The sequence below is a fragment of the Scardinius erythrophthalmus genome (genome assembly GCF_964197995.2).
Source record: "Scardinius erythrophthalmus genome assembly, chromosome: 11".
NCBI lineage: Eukaryota > Metazoa > Chordata > Actinopteri > Cypriniformes > Leuciscidae > Scardinius > Scardinius erythrophthalmus.
This window is the reverse complement of record NC_138231.1, coordinates 18,003,408-18,028,765: the sequence shown is the minus strand read 5'-3', so window position 1 is coordinate 18,028,765 and position 25,358 is coordinate 18,003,408. Positions and strand designations below refer to the sequence as shown.

At 39.1% G+C, this 25,358-nt stretch overlaps 1 protein-coding gene across 3 annotated transcripts in view; it reads left to right on the top strand.

Moving 5' to 3' along the window:
- rev3l (REV3 like, DNA directed polymerase zeta catalytic subunit) overlaps window positions 1-25,358 on the top strand; it is a 258,594-nt gene that overhangs the window by 104,252 nt on the left and 128,984 nt on the right. Inside the window, exon 1 of one of the 3 annotated variants that reach the window (XM_081379522.1) lies at window positions 4,871-4,945. The exons of the other annotated variants lie outside the window; for them this stretch is intronic. Coding sequence (XP_081235648.1) covers window positions 4,906-4,945 — 40 coding nt within the window. The 5' untranslated portion in view covers window positions 4,871-4,905. Of the gene's footprint in view, window positions 1-4,870; window positions 4,946-25,358 lie in introns of those variants that run through there. 3 annotated transcript variants of the gene reach the window in all.

Sequence of the window (25,358 nt, the reverse complement as noted above, 5' to 3'; positions counted from 1 at the left end):
CCACTCCCTAGCAACCAAACAGAGTACCCTAGCAACCAAAATCCAAAGAGGCATATCTTCCATTCTGAATGTCGCAGAGGCATGGAAGTTGGTTTATATCATTCATAGTGACAAGAAGCCTTTGGAGTTTCATGATTGGCAGCTGACAAGCCACTCGCTAGCAACCAAATAGAGTACCCTAGCAACCGTTTAGCAAAACGTATATCTCTGCATCAGAACATCGTATAGAGATGGGAGTTGGTTTATATCATTCATGCTAACAAGAAGCCTTTGTAGTTTCATCATTAGCAGCTGACAAGCATCTCCATAGCAACCAAACAGAGTACCCTAGCAACCATTTTACAAGACCTACATCTCTGCATCAGAATATTGTATAGAGATGGGGGTTGGCTCATTAGTTTCAGCTGTAAAACAGCCTGTAAATATCACCATGGTAACTGTGTATTCACACCCTAGCAACCATTTAGAGCCACCTAGCAACCATATTGCAACATATAGAAGCCATATTTCAGCTCCACAACATCGTACAGACATGGTTGTTGGCTCGAATGCAAACATGTACAACACCCTAGCAACCGAGTGGCGAGTTTTGCCACTGCAAGCACCACTTCACATTTTCTTCAGGAAATGTACATTCTAGTTATTATTATTATTATTATTCCGCCCTAAAACGCATTGTGCAGCCCAAACCGTAAGAGCTGGAACCTTGAAACTTGGCCAAATGGTAGTCCTCAATTTGGGGAGAACCTATCAAAATATGACCCCGATTGGCCTATAGGTGGCGCTATAATGACCAAATTTACTAAATTTGTTACGGGCAATTTTGTCCAAAACCTACTTTTGCGAACTAGTCCTAGGTTTTTGGCCCAATCCAGACCAGACCAGTCTAGCACAATTCTCTGGAGTCTCTAGATCAATAATTATTGAAAGAAAGTTGAACTTTTGCATTGGCCTGGCTGTAACAGGGTCATTTAGGGAAGGGGCGGGACAAAAAAACTCAAAAGCCTATACAACCTAAGGGAAAACCCCAAACTTCACAAAAATCGATGAGCAGGTGTGTCAGACCATGGTGAAGAAGCATGCCAAGTTTCGTGAAGATCGGACCATAGGTGGCGCTATAACTGTCCAAAACGTCTCTTCTTATTAGGGGTTCAAGCACGAAGTGCTGAAACCCTATTGTAATTGTGCTGATTTTTATTATTAGGGGTTCAAGCACGAAGTGCTGAAACCCTATTGTATTTGTGCTGATTTTTAGGGGTTCAAGCACGAAGTGCTGAAACCCTATTGTAATTGTACTGATTTTTATTATTATTATTATTATTATTATTATTATTATTATTATTTTTCTTCTGCCGTAAAACTCATCGTGCAGCCCAAACCGTAAGAGCTGGAGCTTTGAAACTTTGCCAGATGGTAGTACAAAAATCGAGGAGAGGTTCAGAGAATATGACCCCAATTGGCCCATAGGTGGCGCTATAGCAACCAAAAGCGCGAAACTGCTCATAACTCCTAGACCGTATGACGTAGACTCAAGTGTCTTATATCACTGGAAAGCTGGAAACCTGAAGGTCAAAACGTATATCTCCGATTTCATTTCCTGTATGCAAATTGTCCGCCATTTTGAATTTAGTTAAAAACCTACTTTTGCGAACTAGTCCTAGGTTTTTTGTCCAATTGGATCCAAAACAGTGCAGAAATGTTCTCTGGAGTCTGAATATCAATAATTATCGAAAAAAAGTCGAAATTTCGATTCCTGATCGCCGGGGGGTGATAAATAAATGTTGTGGGAGGAGCCTATTTTACTAAAATGGCTATAACTCGAGAATGAAATTAGATATCTTCACCAAACTTGGTGCACATGTGTATGAGTTCAATCTGGGGTCACAGTAAAAAAATCGCGACGATTGATTACTAGGTGGCGCTATAACATGAAAAAAACATGAAAACGGCTATGACCACGTGACCGTTAGTCCGATTGACTTGAAAATTGGTATGCAGTGTCTTGGTCCAAGGTACCATGTATGTCTATGAGGACATTGGCGTATCTCGAAAAACATGGCCGCCATCGACCAATGAAATTTGAGCACCTATTAGACAAGGTTAACGGAGGCCGATCGGAACGAAACTCGATGGGCATGTTCGACTCATGGCCCTAGAGGTCTCTAAGAGTTTTGAAAGAAATCGGCCACTAGTTGGCGCTAACGAGTTTTATGGCTCTGTAATCACGTGGTGTTACACTTATCGTCACAAAATGCATATCATCTGATAGATCTGCTCATGCTGAACAACTTTGCCTCAAGAACTAATGCTGTCAATTAAACCGTTTATTAAATATTCGTAATTATGTTAAAAACCTACTTTTGCAAACTAGTCCTAGGTTTTTCGCCCGATCGAAACCAGACCAGTCTAGGACAATTCTCTGGACACTCTAGATCAATAATTATCAAAAAAAGTTGAACTTTTGCATGTAGATGGCTGTAATAGGGTCATTTAGAAAAGGGGCATGGCAAAAAAACACTAAAAAGCCTATAAATCCTAAATGAAAACTCAGAACTTCACAAAAATTGGTGAGCATATGTGACATAACATCATTAACAAGCATGCCAATTTTTATGGAGATCGGACCATAGGTGGCGCTATAACTGCTAAAAAGCTTTAAAACCATATATTTCCTATGGTATTTCCTGTAAATGGTCTTTTCCATCTATTATGTCAGTAGTTACATGCTTGCTAAATAAAACTTAATCACTTTTGATGCTTTTGTGCTTAAAGGCCTTAACTGCTTGAACCCCGATAAATGCTGCTTGCAGCTTTAATTATTATTATTATTATTATTATTATTATTATTATTATTCCGCCGTAAAACGCATCGTGCAGCCCAAACCGTAAGGGCTAGAGCTTTGAAACTTTGCCAGATGGTAGTACAAAAATCGAGGAGAGGTTATCAAATTATGACCTCGATTGGCCCATAGGTGGCGCTATAACAACCAAAAGCGCGAAAGTGGTCATAACTCCTGGACCGTATGTCGTAGACACAAGTGTCTTATATCATTGGAAAGCTGGTCGTCTGACGAACAAAACGTATATCTCCGATTTCATTTCCGTCATGATAGATTTTCCGCCATTTTGAATTTTGTCGAAAACCTACTTTTGCGAACTAGTCCCTGGTTTTTTGCTCGATCGGAACCAAACCAGTGCAGAATTGTTCTCTGGAGACTGAAGATCAATAATTATCGAAAAAAAGTTGAAATTTCGATTCAGGATCGCTAGGGGGCGCAAAATTAACGTTGTGGGCGGAGCCTATTTTACTAAAATGGCTATAACTCCAGAAGTAAATGAGGTATTTTCAACAAACTTGGTTCACATATGTAAGAGGTCAATCTGAGGACACGGTAAAAAAATCGCGGCGATTGGCCACATGGTGGCGCTATAACATGAAAAAAACATAAAACAGGCTATAACCACCTGACCGTTAGTCCGATTGACTTGAAAATTGGTATGCAGTGTCTTGGTCCAAGGTGCCATGTATGTCTATGAGGACATTGGTGTATCTCAAAAAACATGGCCGCCATTGGCCAATGAAGTTGAGCACCTATTAGACAAGGTTAACGGAGGCCGATCGGAACGAAACTCGGTGGGCATGTTCGACTCATGGCCCTAGAGGTCTGTAAGAATTTTGAAAGAAATCGGCCACTAGTTGGCGCTAACGAGTTTTATGGCTCTGTAATCACGTGGTGTTAGATATATTGTCACAAAATGCATATCATTTGATAGATCTGCTCATGCTGAACAACTTTGCCTCTAGAACCATTGCTGTCAATCAAACCGTTCATTAAATATTCATGAATATGTTAAAAACCTACTTTTGCGAACTAGTCCCTGGTTTTTTGCCCGATCGGAACCAGACCAGTCTAGGACAATTCTATGGACTCTCTAGATCAATAATTATCAAAAAAAGTTGAACTTTTGTATTTGTATGGCTGTAATAGGGTCATTTATAAAATGGGTGTGGCAAAATACACTCAAAAGCCTATAAATCCTAAATGAAAACTCAGAACTTCACAAAAATTGGTGAGCATATGTGTCATAACATCACAAACAAGCTTGCAAAATTTTATGGAGATTGGACAATAGTTGGCGCTATAACTGTTAAAAAGCTTTAAAACCATATATTTCCTATGGTAAACTGCCTGTATTGGCTGTAAATGGTCTTTTCCATGTCTGATCATATAATTTTCATATCATAATGTTCAAAACTAGTGCAATACAATTCTCTGGACTCACTAGATCAATAATTGTCAGAAAAAGTTGAACTACTTCATTTGGATAGCTATAATAGGTTCACTTCAAAATCTGGCCTTTACCAAGTGTCCCCGAAAGCCTATATCTCTTTAATCAATGCTCAGACCTTCTTAAAAACAAGTCAGAACGTGTGAAATATCACCCTGAACAAGCATGAAAATTTTCAGACAGATCGGACAAAATTTGCCTCTATAACAGTTAAAAAGGTGAAAATGATATGATTTAATGGCATGTTAAGCCAATAAGTGGTATTTTACTGCCCCCTGCTGTTTAAAATAGTCATTTTCTCATATTGGTATTGGTATCAGCCATGGTAAATCATGATAAATGATGGTGTGTGTGTGTGTGTGTGTGTGTGTGTGTGTGTGTGTGTGTGTGTGTGTGTGTGTGTGTGTGGTACAAATATAACAAAGGTTTTATTTTCCAACATGAAAACAAACATAACAGAGTGCTAGTGCACAAACAATAACCGACAATGATAATGGATGAGAGGGGAACTTAAATACACAGATCAAGACAAGGACAACAGGTGACGGTTATGATGATGAGGAGCAGGTGATGATGAGGAGGGTGATGAGGAGCAGGTGCAGGTGATGACGACAGATGGTGAATGTGATGAAGACAGAAGGTGAATGTGATGAAGGTGAATGTGACACCAATATCACTGAAACATTTGTGTGTGTGTGTGTGTGTGTGTGTGTGTGTGTGTGTGTGTGTGTGTAGCATTATTGTGTGTAGCATATGTAGCAATTATGCATTATTGAGTTAACATGGAAACACTGGTTTGCTTTAGTGCAGAAAACTGGTCAAAATCATGAGGTTTAAAGTGAAAGTGAGCCAATAAGTGGTCTTCTACTGCCCTCTGCTGGCCATTCTACTTATTAATTAAATTTTTCCACATGTGCTTGCATTTATACTTGAATACACACTAAAAATCACTTATATAGCAATAACTATTATAACACAATCATATTTTGTCAGTGTTAATCACTTTATTTGCACTGACACTTCAAATAATTGCTAGTAATGTGGTAAATCATGGTAAATCATGGTTAACTATGCTCTGTGTGTGTGTGTGTGTGTGTGTGTGTGTGTGTGTGTGTGTGTGTGTAAGCATGCATTGAGTTAACATAGATAAACTGGTTTGCTTTAGTGCAGAAAACTGGTTTAAAGTGAAAGTGAGCCAATAAGTGGTCTTCTACTGCCCTCTGCTGGCCATTCTACTTATTAATGAAATATTTCAACATGTGCTTGCATTCATACTTGAATACACACAAAAAAAATCACTTATATAGCAATAACTATTATAACACAATCATATTTTGTCAGTGTTAATCACTTTATTTGCACTGACACTTCAAATAATTGCTAGTAATGTGATAAATCAGGCTAGAAACATGGTAAATCAAAGTAAATAATACTAGATTGTCGTTTATCTCCTGGTAAATAATACTAGAACGTGGTATATCATGGTAAATCACGGTTAACTATGCTGTGTGTGTGTGTGTGTGTGTGTGTGTGTTTGTGTGTGTGTGTGTGTGTGTGTGTGTGTGTGTGTGTGTGTGTTTGTGTGTGTGTGTGTGTGTGTGTGTGTGTGTGTGTGTGTGTGTGTGTGTGTGTAAGCATGCATTGAGTTAACATGGAAAAACTGGTTTGCTTTAGTGCAGAAAACTGGTTTAAAGTGAAAGTGAGCCAATAAGTGGTCTTCTACTGCCCTCTGCTGGCCATTCTACTTAATAATGAAATATTTTACATGTGCTTTTGCATTCATACTTGGACACACACTAAAAATCACGTATATAACTAACTATTATAACACAATAATATTTTGTCAGTGTTCATCACCTCATTTGCACTGACACTTCACATATTTGCTAGTAATGTGGTTAATCATGCTAGAAACATTGTAAATCATAGTAAATAATACTGAAATGAGGTGTATCAAGGTAAATCATGCTAGAATCCTAATAAATCATTCTGGAACATGGTATATGATAGTAAATCATGCTAGAATCATATTAAATAATTCTAGAATGTGGCAAATCGTTGTGGGAGGAGCCTATTTTACTCAAATGGCTATAACTCAAGAAGTAAATGAGATATCTTCACCAAACTCAGTACACATGTGTATGGGTTCAATTTGAGGTCACAGTAAACAATTCTATGGAGATCGGAGCATAGGTGGCGCTATAACTGTTAAAAAGCTTTAAAACCATATATATCCCATGGCAAATTGCCTGTATTGGCTGTAAATGGTCTTTTCCATCTATTATGTCAGTGGTTACATGCTTGCTAAATAAATCTTAATAACTTTTGATGCTTTTGTGCTTAAATGCCTTAAAGGCCTTAACTGCTTGAACCCCGATAAATGCTGCTTGCAGCTTTAATTAGGGGTTCAAGCACGAAGTGCTGAAACCCTATTGTAATTGTGCTGATTTTTATTATTAGGGGTTCAAGCACGAAGTGCTGAAACCCTATTGTAATTGTGCTGATTTTTATTATTATTATTATTATTATTATTCTGCCGTAAAACGCATCGTGCAGCCCAAACCGTAAGGGCTAGAGCTTTGAAACTTTGCCATATGGTAGTACAAAAATCGAGGAGAGGTTATCAAATTATGACCCCGATTGGCCCATAGGTGGCGCTATAGCAACCAAAAGCGCGAAACTGCTCATAACTCCTAGACCGTAAGTCATAGACTCAAGTGTCTTATATCATTGGAAAGCTGGACGCCTGACGAACAAAACGTATATCTCCGATTTTATTTCCGCCATGATAGATTTTCCGCCATTTTGAATTTTGTCGAAAATCTACTTTTGCGAACTAGTCCCTGGTTTTTTGCCCGATCGGAACCAAACCAGTGCAGAATTGTTCTCTGGAGTCTGAATATCAATAATTATCAAAAAAAAGTTGAAATTTCGATTCACGGTCGCTAGGGGGTGCAAAATTAACGTTGTGGGAGGAGCCTATTTTACTAAAATGGCTATAACTCCAGAAGTAAAAGAGGTATTTTAACCAAACCTGGTACACATGTGTAAGACGTCAATATGAGGTCACGGTAAAAAAATCGCGGCGATTGGTCACATGGTGGCGCTATAACATGAAAAAAACATAAAACAGGCTATAACCACCTGACCGTTAGTCCGATTGACTTGAAAATTGGTATGCAGTGTCTTGGTCCAAGGTGCCATGTATGTCTATGAGGACATTGGTGTATCTCAAAAAACATGGCCGCCATCGGCCAATGAAGTTTGAGCACCTATTAGACAAGGTTAACGGAGGCCTATCGGAACGAAACTCGGTGGGCATGTTCGACTCATGGCCCTAGAGGTCTGTAAGAATTTTAAAAGAAATCGGCCACTAGTTGGCGCTAACGAGTTTTATGGCTCTGTAATCACGTGGTGTTACACTTATTGTCACAAAATGCATACCATTTGATAGATCTCCTCTTGTTGAACAACTTTGCCTCAAGAACCATTGCTGTCAATCAAACCGTTCATTAAATATTCGTAATTATGTTAAAAACCTACTTTTGCGAACTAGTCCTAGGTTTTTCGCCCGATCAGAACCAAACGAGTCTAGGACAATTCTATGGACTCTCAAGATCAATAATTATCAAAAAAAAGTTGAACTTTTGCATTTTTCGCATGGGTATATTGGGTCATAAAGAAAATGGGCGTGGCAAAATGCACTCAAAAGCCTATAAATCCTAAACAAAAACTCAGAACTTCACGAAAATTGGTGAGCTTATGTGCCATAACATCATTAACAAGCATGCAAAATTTCATGGAGATCGGACTATAGATGGTGCTATAACTGTTAAAAAGCTTTAAAAAACACATATTTCCTATGGTAAATTGCCTGTATTGGCTGTAAATGGACTTTTCCATCTATTATTTCAGTGGTTAAAAGCTTTCTAAATAAATCTTAATGTCTTAAATGCTTATGTGCCTAAAGGCCTTAAATGCTTGAACCCCGATAAATGCTGCTTGCAGCTTTAATTATTATTATTATTATTATTCTGCCGTAAAACGCATCGTGCAGCCCAAACCGTAAGGGCTAGAGCTTTGAAACTTTGCCATATGGTAGTACAAAAATCGAGGAGAGGTTATCAAATTATGACCCCGATTGGCCCATAGGTGGCGCTATAGCAACCAAAAGCGCGAAACTGCTCATAACTCCTAGACCGTAAGTCATAGACTCAAGTGTCTTATATCATTGGAAAGCTGGACGCCTGACGAACAAAACGTATATCTCCGATTTTATTTCCGCCATGATAGATTTTCCGCCATTTTGAATTTTGTCGAAAATCTACTTTTGCGAACTAGTCCCTGGTTTTTTGCCCGATCGGAACCAAACCAGTGCAGAATTGTTCTCTGGAGTCTGAATATCAATAATTATCAAAAAAAGTTGAAATTTCGATTCACGGTCGCTAGGGGGTGCAAAATTAACGTTGTGGGAGGAGCCTATTTTACTAAAATGGCTATAACTCCAGAAGTAAAAGAGGTATTTTAACCAAACCTGGTACACATGTGTAAGACGTCAATATGAGGTCACGGTAAAAAAATCGCGGCGATTGGTCACATGGTGGCGCTATAACATGAAAAAAACATAAAACAGGCTATAACCACCTGACCGTTAGTCCGATTGACTTGAAAATTGGTATGCAGTGTCTTGGTCCAAGGTGCCATGTATGTCTATGAGGACATTGGTGTATCTCAAAAAACATGGCCGCCATCGGCCAATGAAGTTTGAGCACCTATTAGACAAGGTTAACGGAGGCCTATCGGAACGAAACTCGGTGGGCATGTTCGACTCATGGCCCTAGAGGTCTGTAAGAATTTTAAAAGAAATCGGCCACTAGTTGGCGCTAACGAGTTTTATGGCTCTGTAATCACGTGGTGTTACACTTATTGTCACAAAATGCATACCATTTGATAGATCTCCTCTTGTTGAACAACTTTGCCTCAAGAACCATTGCTGTCAATCAAACCGTTCATTAAATATTCGTAATTATGTTAAAAACCTACTTTTGCGAACTAGTCCTAGGTTTTTCGCCCGATCAGAACCAAACGAGTCTAGGACAATTCTATGGACTCTCAAGATCAATAATTATCAAAAAAAAGTTGAACTTTTGCATTTTTCGCATGGGTATATTGGGTCATAAAGAAAATGGGCGTGGCAAAATGCACTCAAAAGCCTATAAATCCTAAACAAAAACTCAGAACTTCACGAAAATTGGTGAGTTTATGTGCCATAACATCATTAACAAGCATGCAAAATTTCATGGAGATCGGACTATAGATGGTGCTATAACTGTTAAAAAGCTTTAAAAAACACATATTTCCTATGGTAAATTGCCTGTATTGGCTGTAAATGGACTTTTCCATCTATTATTTCAGTGGTTAAAAGCTTTCTAAATAAATCTTAATGTCTTAAATGCTTATGTGCCTAAAGGCCTTAAATGCTTGAACCCCGATAAATGCTGCTTGCAGCTTTAATTATTATTATTATTCTGCCGTAAAACGCATCGTGCAGCCCAAACCGTAAGGGCTAGAGCTTTGAAACTTTGCCATATGGTAGTACAAAAATCGAGGAGAGGTTATCAAATTATGACCCCGATTGGCCCATAGGTGGCGCTATAGCAACCAAAAGCGCGAAACTGCTCATAACTCCTAGACCGTAAGTCATAGACTCAAGTGTCTTATATCATTGGAAAGCTGGACGCCTGACGAACAAAACGTATATCTCCGATTTTATTTCCGCCATGATAGATTTTCCGCCATTTTGAATTTTGTCGAAAATCTACTTTTGCGAACTAGTCCCTGGTTTTTTGCCCGATCGGAACCAAACCAGTGCAGAATTGTTCTCTGGAGTCTGAATATCAATAATTATCAAAAAAAAGTTGAAATTTCGATTCACGGTCGCTAGGGGGTGCAAAATTAACGTTGTGGGAGGAGCCTATTTTACTAAAATGGCTATAACTCCAGAAGTAAAAGAGGTATTTTAACCAAACCTGGTACACATGTGTAAGACGTCAATATGAGGTCACGGTAAAAAAATCGCGGCGATTGGTCACATGGTGGCGCTATAACATGAAAAAAACATAAAACAGGCTATAACCACCTGACCGTTAGTCCGATTGACTTGAAAATTGGTATGCAGTGTCTTGGTCCAAGGTGCCATGTATGTCTATGAGGACATTGGTGTATCTCAAAAAACATGGCCGCCATCGGCCAATGAAGTTTGAGCACCTATTAGACAAGGTTAACGGAGGCCTATCGGAACGAAACTCGGTGGGCATGTTCGACTCATGGCCCTAGAGGTCTGTAAGAATTTTAAAAGAAATCGGCCACTAGTTGGCGCTAACGAGTTTTATGGCTCTGTAATCACGTGGTGTTACACTTATTGTCACAAAATGCATACCATTTGATAGATCTCCTCTTGTTGAACAACTTTGCCTCAAGAACCATTGCTGTCAATCAAACCGTTCATTAAATATTCGTAATTATGTTAAAAACCTACTTTTGCGAACTAGTCCTAGGTTTTTCGCCCGATCAGAACCAAACGAGTCTAGGACAATTCTATGGACTCTCAAGATCAATAATTATCAAAAAAAAGTTGAACTTTTGCATTTTTCGCATGGGTATATTGGGTCATAAAGAAAATGGGCGTGGCAAAATGCACTCAAAAGCCTATAAATCCTAAACAAAAACTCAGAACTTCACGAAAATTGGTGAGCTTATGTGCAATAACATCATTAACAAGCATGCAAAATTTCATGGAGATCGGACTATAGATGGTGCTATAACTGTTAAAAAGCTTTAAAAAACACATATTTCCTATGGTAAATTGCCTGTATTGGCTGTAAATGGACTTTTCCATCTATTATTTCAGTGGTTAAAAGCTTTCTAAATAAATCTTAATGTCTTAAATGCTTATGTGCCTAAAGGCCTTAAATGCTTGAACCCCGATAAATGCTGCTTGCAGCTTTAATTAGGGGTTCAAGCACGAAGTGCTGAAACCCTATTGTAATTGTGCTGATTTTTATTATTAGGGGTTCAAGCACGAAGTGCTGAAACCCTATTGTAATTGTAAGGATTTTTATTATTATTATTATTATTCTTCTGCCGTAAAACGCATCGTGCAGCCCAAACCGTAAGGGCTGGAGACTTGAAACTTTGCCAGATGGTAGTACAAAAATCGAGGAGAGGTTCAGAGATTATGACCCCGATTGGCCCATAGGTGGCGCTATAACAACCAAAAGCGCGAAACTGCTCATAACTCCTAGACCGTATGTCGTAGACTCAAGTGTCTTATATCATTGGAAAGCTGGAAACGTGATGAACAAAACGTATATCTCCGATTTCATTTCCGGTATGGAAATTTTTCCGCCATTTTGAATTTTGTCAAAAAACTACTTTTGCTAATTAGTCCTAGGATTTTTGTCCGATCGGAACCAAACCAGTGCAGAAATGTTCTATGGAGTCTGACGATTAATAATTATCAAAAAAAAATCGAAATTTCGATTCATGGTCGCTAGGGGGCATAAAATAAACATTGTGGGAGGAGCCTATTTTACTAAAATGGCTATAACTCAAAAAGTAAATGAGATAGCTTAACCAAACTCGGTACACATGTGTATGGGTTCAGTCTGGGGTCACAGTAAAAAAATCGCGACGATTGAACAATAGGTGGCGCTATAACATGGAAAAAACATGAAAAGGGCTATAACCACCTGACCGTTAGTCCGATTGACTTGAAAATTGGTATGCAGTGTCTTGGCCCAAGGTGCCATATATGTCTATGAGGAAATTGGCGTATCTCAAAAAACATGGCCGCCATTGGCCAATGAAGTTGAGCACCTATTAGACAAGGTTAACGGAGGCCGATCGGAACGAAACTCGATGGGCATGTTCATCTCATGGCCCTAGAGGTCTGTAAGAATTTTGAAAGAAATCGGCCACTAGTTGGCGCTAACGAGTTTTATGGCTCTGTAATCACGTGGTGTTACACTCATCCACACAATATGCATATCATTTGATAGATCTGCTCATGCTGAACAACTTTGCCTCAAGAACCATTGCTGTCAATCAAACCGTTCATTAAATATTCGCGAACATGTTAAAAACCTACTTTTGCGAACTAGTCCTAGGTTTTTCGCCCGATCGGAACCAGACCAGTCTAGAACAATTCTCTGGACTCTCTAGATCAATAATTATCGAAAAAAAGTTGAACTTTTGCATTTGGATGGCTGTAATAGGGTCATTTATAAAATGGGCGTGGCAAAATACATTAAAAATCCTATAAATCCTAAATGAAAACTCAGAACTTCACAAAAATTGGTGAGCATATGTGACATAACATCATTAACAAGCATGCAAAATTTTATGGAGATTGGACCATAGTTGGCGCTATAACTGTTAAAAAGCTTTTAAACCATATTTTTCCTATATGGTACATTGCCTGTATTGGCTGTAAATGGTCTTTTCCATTTATGATGTCAGTGGTTACATGCTTGCTAAATAAAACTTAACTTTTGATGCTTTTGTGCTTAAAAACCTTTAAAGGCCTTAAAGGCCTTAATAGCTTGAACCCCGATAAATGCTGCTTGCAGCTTTAATTATTATTATTATTATTATTCTGCCGTAAAACGCATCGTGCAGCCCAAACCGTAAGGGCTAGAGCTTTGAAACTTTGCCATATGGTAGTACAAAAATCGAGGAGAGGTTATCAAATTATGACCCCGATTGGCCCATAGGTGGCGCTATAGCAACCAAAAGCGCGAAACTGCTCATAACTCCTAGACCGTAAGTCATAGACTCAAGTGTCTTATATCATTGGAAAGCTGGACGCCTGACGAACAAAACGTATATCTCCGATTTTATTTCCGCCATGATAGATTTTCCGCCATTTTGAATTTTGTCGAAAATCTACTTTTGCGAACTAGTCCCTGGTTTTTTGCCCGATCGGAACCAAACCAGTGCAGAATTGTTCTCTGGAGTCTGAATATCAATAATTATCAAAAAAAAGTTGAAATTTCGATTCACGGTCGCTAGGGGGTGCAAAATTAACGTTGTGGGAGGAGCCTATTTTACTAAAATGGCTATAACTCCAGAAGTAAAAGAGGTATTTTAACCAAACCTGGTACACATGTGTAAGACGTCAATATGAGGTCACGGTAAAAAAATCGCGGCGATTGGTCACATGGTGGCGCTATAACATGAAAAAAACATAAAACAGGCTATAACCACCTGACCGTTAGTCCGATTGACTTGAAAATTGGTATGCAGTGTCTTGGTCCAAGGTGCCATGTATGTCTATGAGGACATTGGTGTATCTCAAAAAACATGGCCGCCATCGGCCAATGAAGTTTGAGCACCTATTAGACAAGGTTAACGGAGGCCTATCGGAACGAAACTCGGTGGGCATGTTCGACTCATGGCCCTAGAGGTCTGTAAGAATTTTAAAAGAAATCGGCCACTAGTTGGCGCTAACGAGTTTTATGGCTCTGTAATCACGTGGTGTTACACTTATTGTCACAAAATGCATACCATTTGATAGATCTTCTCTTGTTGAACAACTTTGCCTCAAGAACCATTGCTGTCAATCAAACCGTTCATTAAATATTCGTAATTATGTTAAAAACCTACTTTTGCGAACTAGTCCTAGGTTTTTTGCCCGATCAGAACCAAACGAGTCTAGGACAATTCTATGGACTCTCAAGATCAATAATTATCAAAAAAAAGTTGAACTTTTGCATTTTTCGCATGGGTATATTGGGTCATAAAGAAAATGGGCGTGGCAAAATGCACTCAAAAGCCTATAAATCCTAAACAAAAACTCAGAACTTCACGAAAATTGGTGAGCTTATGTGCCATAACATCATTAACAAGCATGCAAAATTTCATGGAGATCGGACTATAGATGGTGCTATAACTGTTAAAAAGCTTTAAAAAACACATATTTCCTATGGTAAATTGCCTGTATTGGCTGTAAATGGACTTTTCCATCTATTATTTCAGTGGTTAAAAGCTTTCTAAATAAATCTTAATGTCTTAAATGCTTATGTGCCTAAAGGCCTTAAATGCTTGAACCCCGATAAATGCTGCTTGCAGCTTTAATTATTAGGGGTTCAAGCACGAAGTGCTGAAACCCTATTGTAATTGTGCTGATTTTTATTAGGGGTTCAAGCACGAAGTGCTGAAACCCTATTGTAATTGTACTGATTTTTATTAGGGGTTCAAGCACGAAGTGCTGAAACCCTATTGTAATTGTACTGATTTTTATTATTATTATTATTATTATTATTATTATTATTATTATTTTTCTTCTGCCGTAAAACTCATCGTGCAGCCCAAACCGTAAGAGCTGGAGCTTTGAAACTTTGCCAGATGGTAGTACAAAAATCGAGGAGAGGTTCAGAGAATATGACCCCAATTGGCCCATAGGTGGCGCTATAGCAACCAAAAGCGCGAAACTGCTCATAACTCCTAGACCGTATGACGTAGACTCAAGTGTCTTATATCACTGGAAAGCTGGAAACCTGAAGGTCAAAACGTATATCTCCGATTTCATTTCCTGTATGCAAATTGTCCGCCATTTTGAATTTAGTTAAAAACCTACTTTTGCGAACTAGTCCTAGGTTTTTTGTCCAATTGGATCCAAAACAGTGCAGAAATGTTCTCTGGAGTCTGAATATCAATAATTATCGAAAAAAAGTCGAAATTTCGATTCCTGATCGCCAGGGGGTGATAAATTTATGTTGTGGGAGGAGCCTATTTTACTAAAATGGCTATAACTCGAGAATGAAATTAGATATCTTCACCAAACTTGGTGCACATGTGTATGAGTTCAATCTGGGGTCACAGTAAAAAAATCGCGACGATTGATCACTAGGTGGCGCTATAACATGAAAAAAACATGAAAACGGCTATGACCACGTGACCGTTAGTCCGATTGACTTGAAAATTGGTATGCAGTGTCTTGGTCCAAGTTACCATGTATGTCTATGAGGACATTGGCGTATCTCGAAAAACATGGCCGCCATCGACCAATGAAATTTGAGCACCTATTAGACAAGGTTAACGGAGGCCGATCGGAACGAAACTCGATGGGCATGTTCGACTCATGGCCCTAGAGGTCTCTAAGAGTTTTGAAAGAAATCGGCCACTAGTTGGCGCTAACGAGTTTTATGGCTCTGTAATCACGTGGTGTTACACTTATCGTCACAAAATGCATATCATCTGATAGATCTGCTCATGCTGAACAACTTTGCCTCAAGAACTAATGCTGTCAATTAAACCGTTTATTAAATATTCGTAATTATGTTAAAAACCTACTTTTGCAAACTAGTCCTAGGTTTTTCGCCCGATCGAAACCAGACCAGTCTAGGACAATTCTCTGGACACTCTAGATCAATAATTATCAAGAAAAAGTTGAACTTTTGCATGTAGATGGCTGTAATAGGGTCATTTAGAAAAGGGGCGTGGCAAAAAACACTAAAAAGCCTATAAATCCTAAATGAAAACTCAGAACTTCACAAAAATTGGTGAGCATATGTGACATAACATCATTAACAAGCATGCCAATTTTTATGGAGATCGGACGATAGGTGGCGCTATAACTGCTAAAAAGCTTTAAAACCATATATTTCCTATGGTATTTCCTGTAAATGGTCTTTTCCATCTATTATGTCAGTAGTTACATGCTTGCTAAATAAAACTTAATCACTTTTGATGCTTTTGTGCTTAAAGGCCTTAACTGCTTGAACCCCGATAAATGCTGCTTGCAGCTTTAATTATTATTATTATTATTATTATTCTGCCGTAAAACGCATCGTGCAGCCCAAACCGTAAGGGCTAGAGCATTGAAACTTTGCCAGATGGTAGTACAAAAATCGAGGAGAGGTTCAGAGATTATGACCCCGATTGGCCCATAGGTGGCGCTATAGCAACCAAAAGCGCGAAACTGCTCATAACTCCTAGACCGTATGTCGCAGACTCAAGTGTCTTATATCATTGGAAAGCTGGACGCCTGACGAACAAAACGTATATCTCCGATTTCATTTCCGTCATGATAGATTTTCCGCCATTTTGAATTTTGTCGAAAATCTACTTTTGCGAACTAGTCCCTGGTTTTTTGCCCGATCGGAGCCAAACCAGTGCAGAAATGTTCTCTGGAGTCTGAAGATCAATAATTATCGAAAAAATGTTGAAATTTCGATTCATGGACGCTAGGGGGCGCAAAATAATCGTTATGGGAGGAGCCTATTTTACTAAAATGGCTATAACTTAAAAAGTAAATAAGATAGCTTCACCAAACTCGGTACACATGTGTATGGGTTCATTCTGGGGTCACAGTAAAAAAATCGCGACGATTGAACACTAGGTGGCGCTATAACATGAAAAAAACATGAAAAGGGCTATAACCACCTGACCGTTAGTCCGATTGACTGGAAAATTGGTATGCAGTGTCTTGGTCCAAGGTGCCATGTATGTCTATGAGGACATTGGCGTATCTCAAAAAACATGGCCGCCATTGGCCAATGAAGTTGAGCACCTATTAGACAAGGTTAACGGAGGCCGATCGGAACGAAACTCGATGGGCATGTTCGACTCATGGCCCTAGAGGTCTGTAAGAATTTTGAAAGAAATCGGCCACTAGTTGGCGCTAACGAGTTTTTTGGCTCTGTAATCACGTGGTGTTACACTTATCGTCACAAAAAGCATATCATTTGATATATCTGCTCATGCTGAACAACTTTGCCTCAAGAACCATTTCTGTCAATCAAACCGTTCATTAAATATTCATGAATATGTTTAAAACCTACTTTTGCGAACTAGTCCTAGGTTTTTGGCCCAATCGGAACCAGACCAGTCTAGCACAGTTCTCTGGAGTCTCTAGATCAATAATTATCGGAAAAAAGTTGAACTTTTGCATTGGCCTGGCTGTAACAGGGTCATTTAGGAAAGGGGTGGGACAAAAAAACACTCAAAAGCCTATACAACCTAAGGGAAAACCCCAAACTTCACAAAAATCGATGAGCAGATGTGTCAGAACATGGTGAAGAAGCATGCCAAGTTTCGTGAAGATCGGACAATAGGTGGCGCTATAACTGTCCAAAACGTCTCTTCTTATTAGGGGTTCAAGCATGAAATGCTGAAACCCTATTGTAATTGTGCTGATTTTTATTATTATTATTATTATTATTCCGCCCTAAAACGCATCGTGCAGCCCAAAGCGTAAGAGCTGGAACCTTGAAACTTGGCCAAATGGTAGTCCTCAATTTGGGGAGAACCTATCAAAATATGACCCCGATTGGCCCATAAGTAGCGCTATAATGACCAAATTTACTACATTGCTCATAACTCCTAGACAGTTTGTCCTAGAGTCTCGATTTTAGCATCACTGTGATCCCTGGATCCAGACGGACAAAATGGCTATCTCCAAATTGCTCTACGAGCAAAAAAAAAATTCTATGGGCAATTTAGTGAAAAACCTACTTTTGCGAACTAGTCCTAGGTTTTTGGCCCAATCGGAACCAGACCAGTCTAGCACAGTTCTCTGGAGTCTCTAGATCAATAATTATCGGAAAAAAGTTGAACTTTTGCATTGGCCTGGCTGTAACAGGGTCATTTAGGAAAGGGGTGGGACAAAAAAACACTCAAAAGCCTATACAACCTAAGGGAAAACCCCAAACTTCACAAAAATCGATGAGCAGATGTGTCAGAACATGGTGAAGAAGCATGCCAAGTTTCGTGAAGATCGGACAATAGGTGGCGCTATAACTGTCCAAAACGTCTCTTCTTATTAGGGGTTCAAGCATGAAATGCTGAAACCCTATTGTAATTGTGCTGATTTTTATTATTAGGGGTTCAAGCACGAAGTGCTGAAACCCTATTGTAATTGTGCTGATTTTTATTATTATTATTATTATTATTATTCTGCCGTAAAACGCATCGTGCAGCCCAAACCGTAAGGGCTAGAGCTTTGAAACTTTGCCATATGGTAGTACAAAAATCGAGGAGAGGTTATCAAATTATGACCCCGATTGGCCCATAGGTGGCGCTATAGCAACCAAAAGCGCGAAACTGCTCATAACTCCTAGACCGTAAGTCATAGACTCAAGTGTCTTATATCATTGGAAAGCTGGACGCCTGACGAACAAAACGTATATCTCCGATTTTATTTCCGCCATGATAGATTTTCCGCCATTTTGAATTTTGTCGAAAATCTACTTTTGCGAACTAGTCCCTGGTTTTTTGCCCGATCGGAACCAAACCAGTGCAGAATTGTTCTCTGGAGTCTGAATATCAATAATTATCAAAAAAAAGTTGAAATTTCGATTCACGGTCGCTAGGGGGTGCAAAATTAACGTTGTGGGAGGAGCCTATTTTACTAAAATGGCTATAAATCCAGAAGTAAAAGAGGTATTTTAACCAAACCTGGTACACATGTGTAAGACGTCAATATGAGGTCACGGTAAAAAAATCGCGGCGATTGGCCACATGGTGGCGCTATAACATGAAAAAAACATAAAACAGGCTATAACCACCTGACCGTTAGTCCGATTGACTTGAAAATTGGTATGCAGTGTCTTGGTCCAAGGTGCCATGTATGTCTATGAGGACATTGGTGTATCTCAAAAAACATGGCCGCCATCGGCCAATGAAGTTTGAGCACCTATTAGACAAGGTTAACGGAGGCCTATCGGAACGAAACTCGGTGGGCATGTTCGACTCATGGCCCTAGAGGTCTGTAAGAATTTTAAAAGAAATCGGCCACTAGTTGGCGCTAACGAGTTTTATGGCTCTGTAATCACGTGGTGTTACACTTATTGTCACAAAATGCATACCATTTGATAGATCTCCTCTTGTTGAACAACTTTGCCTCAAGAACCATTGCTGTCAATCAAACCGTTCATTAAATATTCGTAATTATGTTAAAAACCTACTTTTGCGAACTAGTCCTAGGTTTTTCGCCCGATCAGAACCAAACGAGTCTAGGACAATTCTATGGACTCTCAAGATCAATAATTATCAAAAAAAAGTTGAACTTTTGCATTTTTCGCATGGGTATATTGGGTCATAAAGAAAATGGGCGTGGCAAAATGCACTCAAAAGCCTATAAATCCTAAACGAAAACTCAGAACTTCACGAAAATTGGTGAGCTTATGTGCCATAACATCATTAACAAGCATGCAAAATTTCATGGAGATCGGACTATAGATGGTGCTATAACTGTTAAAAAGCTTTAAAAAACACATATTTCCTATGGTAAATTGCCTGTATTGGCTGTAAATGGACTTTTCCATCTATTATTTCAGTGGTTAAAAGCTTTCTAAATAAATCTTAATGTCTTAAATGCTTATGTGCTTAAAGGCCTTAAATGCTTGAACCCCGATAAATGCTGCTTGCAGCTTTAATTATTATTATTATTATTCCGCCCTAAAACGCATCGTGCAGCCCAAACCGTAAGAGCTGGAACCTTGAAACTTGGCCAAATGGTAGTCCTCAATTTGGGGAGAACCTATCAAAATATGACCCCGATTGGCCCATAGGTGGCGCTATAATGACCAAATTTACTACATTGCTCATAACTCCTAGACAGTTTGTCCTAGAGTCTCAATTTTAGCATCACTGTGATCCCTGGATCCAGACGGACAAAATGGCTATCTCCAAATTGCTCTACGAGCAAAAAAAAAATTCTATGGGCAATTTAGTGAAAAACCTACTTTTGCGAACTAGTCCTAGGTTTTTGGCCCAATCGGAACCAGACCAGTCTAGCACAGTTCTCTGGAGTCTCTAGATCAATAATTATCGGAAAAAAGTTGAACTTTTGCATTGGCCTGGCTGTAACAGGGTCATTTAGGAAAGGGGTGGGACAAAAAAACACTCAAAAGCCTATACAACCTAAGGGAAAACCCCAAACTTCACAAAAATCGATGAGCAGATGTGTCAGAACATGGTGAAGAAGCATGCCAAGTTTCGTGAAGATCGGACAATAGGTGGCGCTATAACTGTCCAAAACGTCTCTTCTTATTAGGGGTTCAAGTATGAAATGCTGAAACCCTATTGTAATTGTGCTGATTTTTAGGGGTTCAAGCACGAAGTGCTGAAACCCTATTGTAATTGTGCTGATTTTTATTAGGGGTTCAAGCACGAAGTGCTGAAACCCTATTGTAATTGTACTGATTTTTATTATTATTATTATTATTATTCTCCCCTAAAACGCATCGTGCAGCCCAAACCGTAAGAGCTGGAACCTTGAAACTTGGCCAAATGGTAGTCCTCAATTTGGGGAGAACCTATCAAAGTATGACCCAGATTGGCCCATAGGTGGCGCTATAGCAACCAAAAGCGCGGAACTGCTCATAACTCCTAGACCGTATGTCGTAGACTCAAGTGTCCTATATCATTGGAAAGCTGGACGCCTGAAGGTCAAAACGTATATCTCCGATTTTATTTCAGGTATGCAAATTTTTCCGCCATTTTGAATTTTGTCAAAAACCTACTTTTGCGAACTAGTCCCTGGTTTTTCACCCGATCGGAACCAAAGCAGTGCAGAAATGTTCTTTGGAGTCTGAAGATCAATAATTATCGAAAAAAAGTCGAAATTTCGATTCCTGGTCGCTAGGGGGTGATAAATTAATGTTGTGGGAGGAGCCTATTTTACTAAAATGGCTATAACTCGAAAAGGAAATGAGATATCTTCACCAAACTTGGTACACATGTGTAAGAGTTCAATCTGGGGTCATAGTAAAAAAATGTCGACGATTGATCACTAGGTGGCGCTATAACATGAAAAAAAACATGAAAAGGGCTATGACCACGTGACCGTTTGTCCGATTGACTTGAAAATTGGTATGCAGTGTCTTGGTCCAAGGTGCCATGTATGTCTATGAGGACTTTGGCGTATCTCGAAAAACATGGCCGCCATCGACCAATGAAATTTGAGCACCTATTAGACAAGGTTAACGGAGGCCGATCGGAACGAAACTCGATGGGCATGTTCAACTCATGGCCCTAGAGGTCTGTAAGAATTTTGAAAGAAATCGGCCACTAGTTGGCGCTAACGAGTTTTATGGCTCTGTAATCACGTGGTGTTACACTTATTGTCACAAAATGCATATCATTTGATAGATCTGCTCATGCTGAACAACTTTGCCTCAAGAACCATTGCTGTCAATCAAACCGTTCATTAAATATTCGCAATTATGTTAAAAACCTACTTTTGCGAACTAGTCCTAGGTTTTTTGCCCGATCGGAACAAGACCAGTCTAGGGTAATTCTCTGGACTCTCTAGATCAATAATTATCAAAAAAAGTTCAACTTTAGCATTTTTCGCATGGGTATATTGGGTCATAATGAAAATGGGCGTGGCAAAATGCATTTAAAAGCCTATAAATCCTAAACGAAAACTCAGAACTTCACAAAAATTGGTGAGCATATGTACCATAACAGTCTAAACAAGCATGTAAAATTTCATGAAGATCGTACGATAGGTGGCGCTATAACTGTTAAAAAGCTTTGAAAACCATATATTTCCTATGGTAAATTGCCTGTTTTGGCTGTAAATGGTCTTTTCCATCTATTATTTCAGTGGTTAAAAGCTTTACAAATAAAACTTAATGTCTTAAATGCTTATGTGCTTAAAGGCCTTAAATGCTTGAACCCCGATAAATGCTGCTTGCAGCTTTAATTATTATTATTATTATTATTATTCTGCCGTAAAACGCATCGTGCAGCCCAAACCGTAAGGGCTAGAGCTTTGAAACTTTGCCATATGGTAGTACAAAAATCGAGGAGAGGTTATCAAATTATGACCCCGATTGGCCCATAGGTGGCGCTATAGCAACCAAAAGCGCGAAACTGCTCATAACTCCTAGACCGTAAGTCATAGACTCAAGTGTCTTATATCATTGGAAAGCTGGACGCCTGACGAACAAAATGTATATCTCCGATTTTATTTCCGCCATGATAGATTTTCCGCCATTTTGAATTTTGTCGAAAATCTACTTTTGCGAACTAGTCCCTGGTTTTTTGCCCGATCGGAACCAAACCAGTGCAGAATTGTTCTCTGGAGTCTGAATATCAATAATTATCAAAAAAATGTTGAAATTTCGATTCACGGTCGCTAGGGGGTGCAAAATTAACGTTGTGGGAGGAGCCTATTTTACTAAAATGGCTATAACTCCAGAAGTAAAAGAGGTATTTTAACCAAACCTGGTACACATGTGTAAGACGTCAATATGAGGTCACGGTAAAAAAATCGCGGCGATTGGTCACATGGTGGCGCTATAACATGAAAAAAACATAAAACAGGCTATAACCACCTGACCGTTAGTCCGATTGACTTGAAAATTGGTATGCAGTGTCTTGGTCCAAGGTGCCATGTATGTCTATGAGGACATTGGTGTATCTCAAAAAACATGGCCGCCATCGGCCAATGAAGTTTGAGCACCTATTTGACAAGGTTAACGGAGGCCTATCGGAACGAAACTCGGTGGGCATGTTCGACTCATGGCCCTAGAGGTCTGTAAGAATTTTAAAAGAAATCGGCCACTAGTTGGCGCTAACGAGTTTTATGGCTCTGTAATCACGTGGTGTTACACTTATTGTCACAAAATGCATACCATTTGATAGATCTCCTCTTGTTGAACAACTTTGCCTCAAGAACCATTGCTGTCAATCAAACCGTTCATTAAATATTCGTAATTATGTTAAAAACCTACTTTTGCGAACTAGTCCTAGGTTTTTCGCCCGATCAGAACCAAACGAGTCTAGGACAATTCTATGGACTCTCAAGATCAATAATTATCAAAAAAAAGTTGAACTTTTGCATTTTTCGCATGGGTATATTGGGTCATAAAGAAAATGGGCGTGGCAAAATGCACTCAAAAGCCTATAAATCCTAAACAAAAACTCAGAACTTCACGAAAATTGGTGAGCTTATGTGCCATAACATCATTAACAAGCATGCAAAATTTCATGGAGATCGGACTATAGATGGTGCTATAACTGTTAAAAAGCTTTAAAAACACATATTTCCTATGGTAAATTGCCTGTATTGGCTGTAAATGGACTTTTCCATCTATTATTTCAGTGGTTAAAAGCTTTCTAAATAAATCTTAATGTCTTAAATGCTTATGTGCCTAAAGGCCTTAAATGCTTGAACCCCGATAAATGCTGCTTGCAGCTTTAATTAGGGGTTCAAGCACGAAGTGCTGAAACCCTATTGTAATTGTACTGATTTTTATTATTATTATTATTATTATTCTCCCCTAAAACGCATCGTGCAGCCCAAACCGTAAGAGCTGGAACCTTGAAACTTGGCCAAATGGTAGTCCTCAATTTGGGGAGAACCTATCAAAGTATGACCCAGATTGGCCCATAGGTGGCGCTATAGCAACCAAAAGCGCGGAACTGCTCATAACTCCTAGACCGTATGTCGTAGACTCAAGTGTCCTATATCATTGAAAAGCTGGACGCCTGAAGGTCAAAACGTATATCTCCGATTTTATTTCAGGTATGCAAATTTTTCCGCCATTTTGAATTTTGTCAAAAACCTACTTTTGCGAACTAGTCCCTGGTTTTTCACCCGATCGGAACCAAAGCAGTGCAGAAATGTTCTTTGGAGTCTGAAGATCAATAATTATCGAAAAAAAGTCGAAATTTCGATTCCTGGTCGCTAGGGGGTGATAAATTAATGTTGTGGGAGGAGCCTATTTTACTAAAATGGCTATAACTCGAAAAGGAAATGAGATATCTTCACCAAACTTGGTACACATGTGTAAGAGTTCAATCTGGGGTCATAGTAAAAAAATGTCGACGATTGATCACTAGGTGGCGCTATAACATGAAAAAAAACATGAAAAGGGCTATGACCACGTGACCGTTTGTCCGATTGACTTGAAAATTGGTATGCAGTGTCTTGGTCCAAGGTGCCATGTATGTCTATGAGGACTTTGGCGTATCTCGAAAAACATGGCCGCCATCGACCAATGAAATTTGAGCACCTATTAGACAAGGTTAACGGAGGCCGATCGGAACGAAACTCGATGGGCATGTTCAACTCATGGCCCTAGAGGTCTGTAAGAATTTTGAAAGAAATCGGCCACTAGTTGGCGCTAACGAGTTTTATGGCTCTGTAATCACGTGGTGTTACACTTATTGTCACAAAATGCATATCATTTGATAGATCTGCTCATGCTGAACAACTTTGCCTCAAGAACCATTGCTGTCAATCAAACCGTTCATTAAATATTCGCAATTATGTTAAAAACCTACTTTTGCGAACTAGTCCTAGGTTTTTTGCCCGATCGGAACAAGACCAGTCTAGGGTAATTCTCTGGACTCTCTAGATCAATAATTATCAAAAAAAGTTCAACTTTAGCATTTTTCGCATGGGTATATTGGGTCATAATGAAAATGGGCGTGGCAAAATGCATTTAAAAGCCTATAAATCCTAAACGAAAACTCAGAACTTCACAAAAATTGGTGAGCATATGTACCATAACAGTCTAAACAAGCATGTAAAATTTCATGAAGATCGTACGATAGGTGGCGCTATAACTGTTAAAAAGCTTTGAAAACCATATATTTCCTATGGTAAATTGCCTGTTTTGGCTGTAAATGGTCTTTTCCATCTATTATTTCAGTGGTTAAAAGCTTTACAAATAAAACTTAATGTCTTAAATGCTTATGTGCTTAAAGGCCTTAAATGCTTGAACCCCGATAAATGCTGCTTGCAGCTTTAATTATTATTATTATTATTATTATTCTGCCGTAAAACGCATCGTGCAGCCCAAACCGTAAGAGCTGGAACTTTGAAACTTTGACAGATGGTAGTACAAAAATCGAGGAAAGGTTCAGAGATTATGACCCCGATTGGCCCATAGGTGGCGCTATAACAACCAAAAGCGCGAAACTGCTCATAACTCCTAGACCGTATGGCGTAGACTCAAGTGTCTTATATCATTGGAAAGCTGGATGCCTGAACAAAACGTATATCTCCGATTTTATTTCCGCCATGATAGATTTTCCGCCATTTT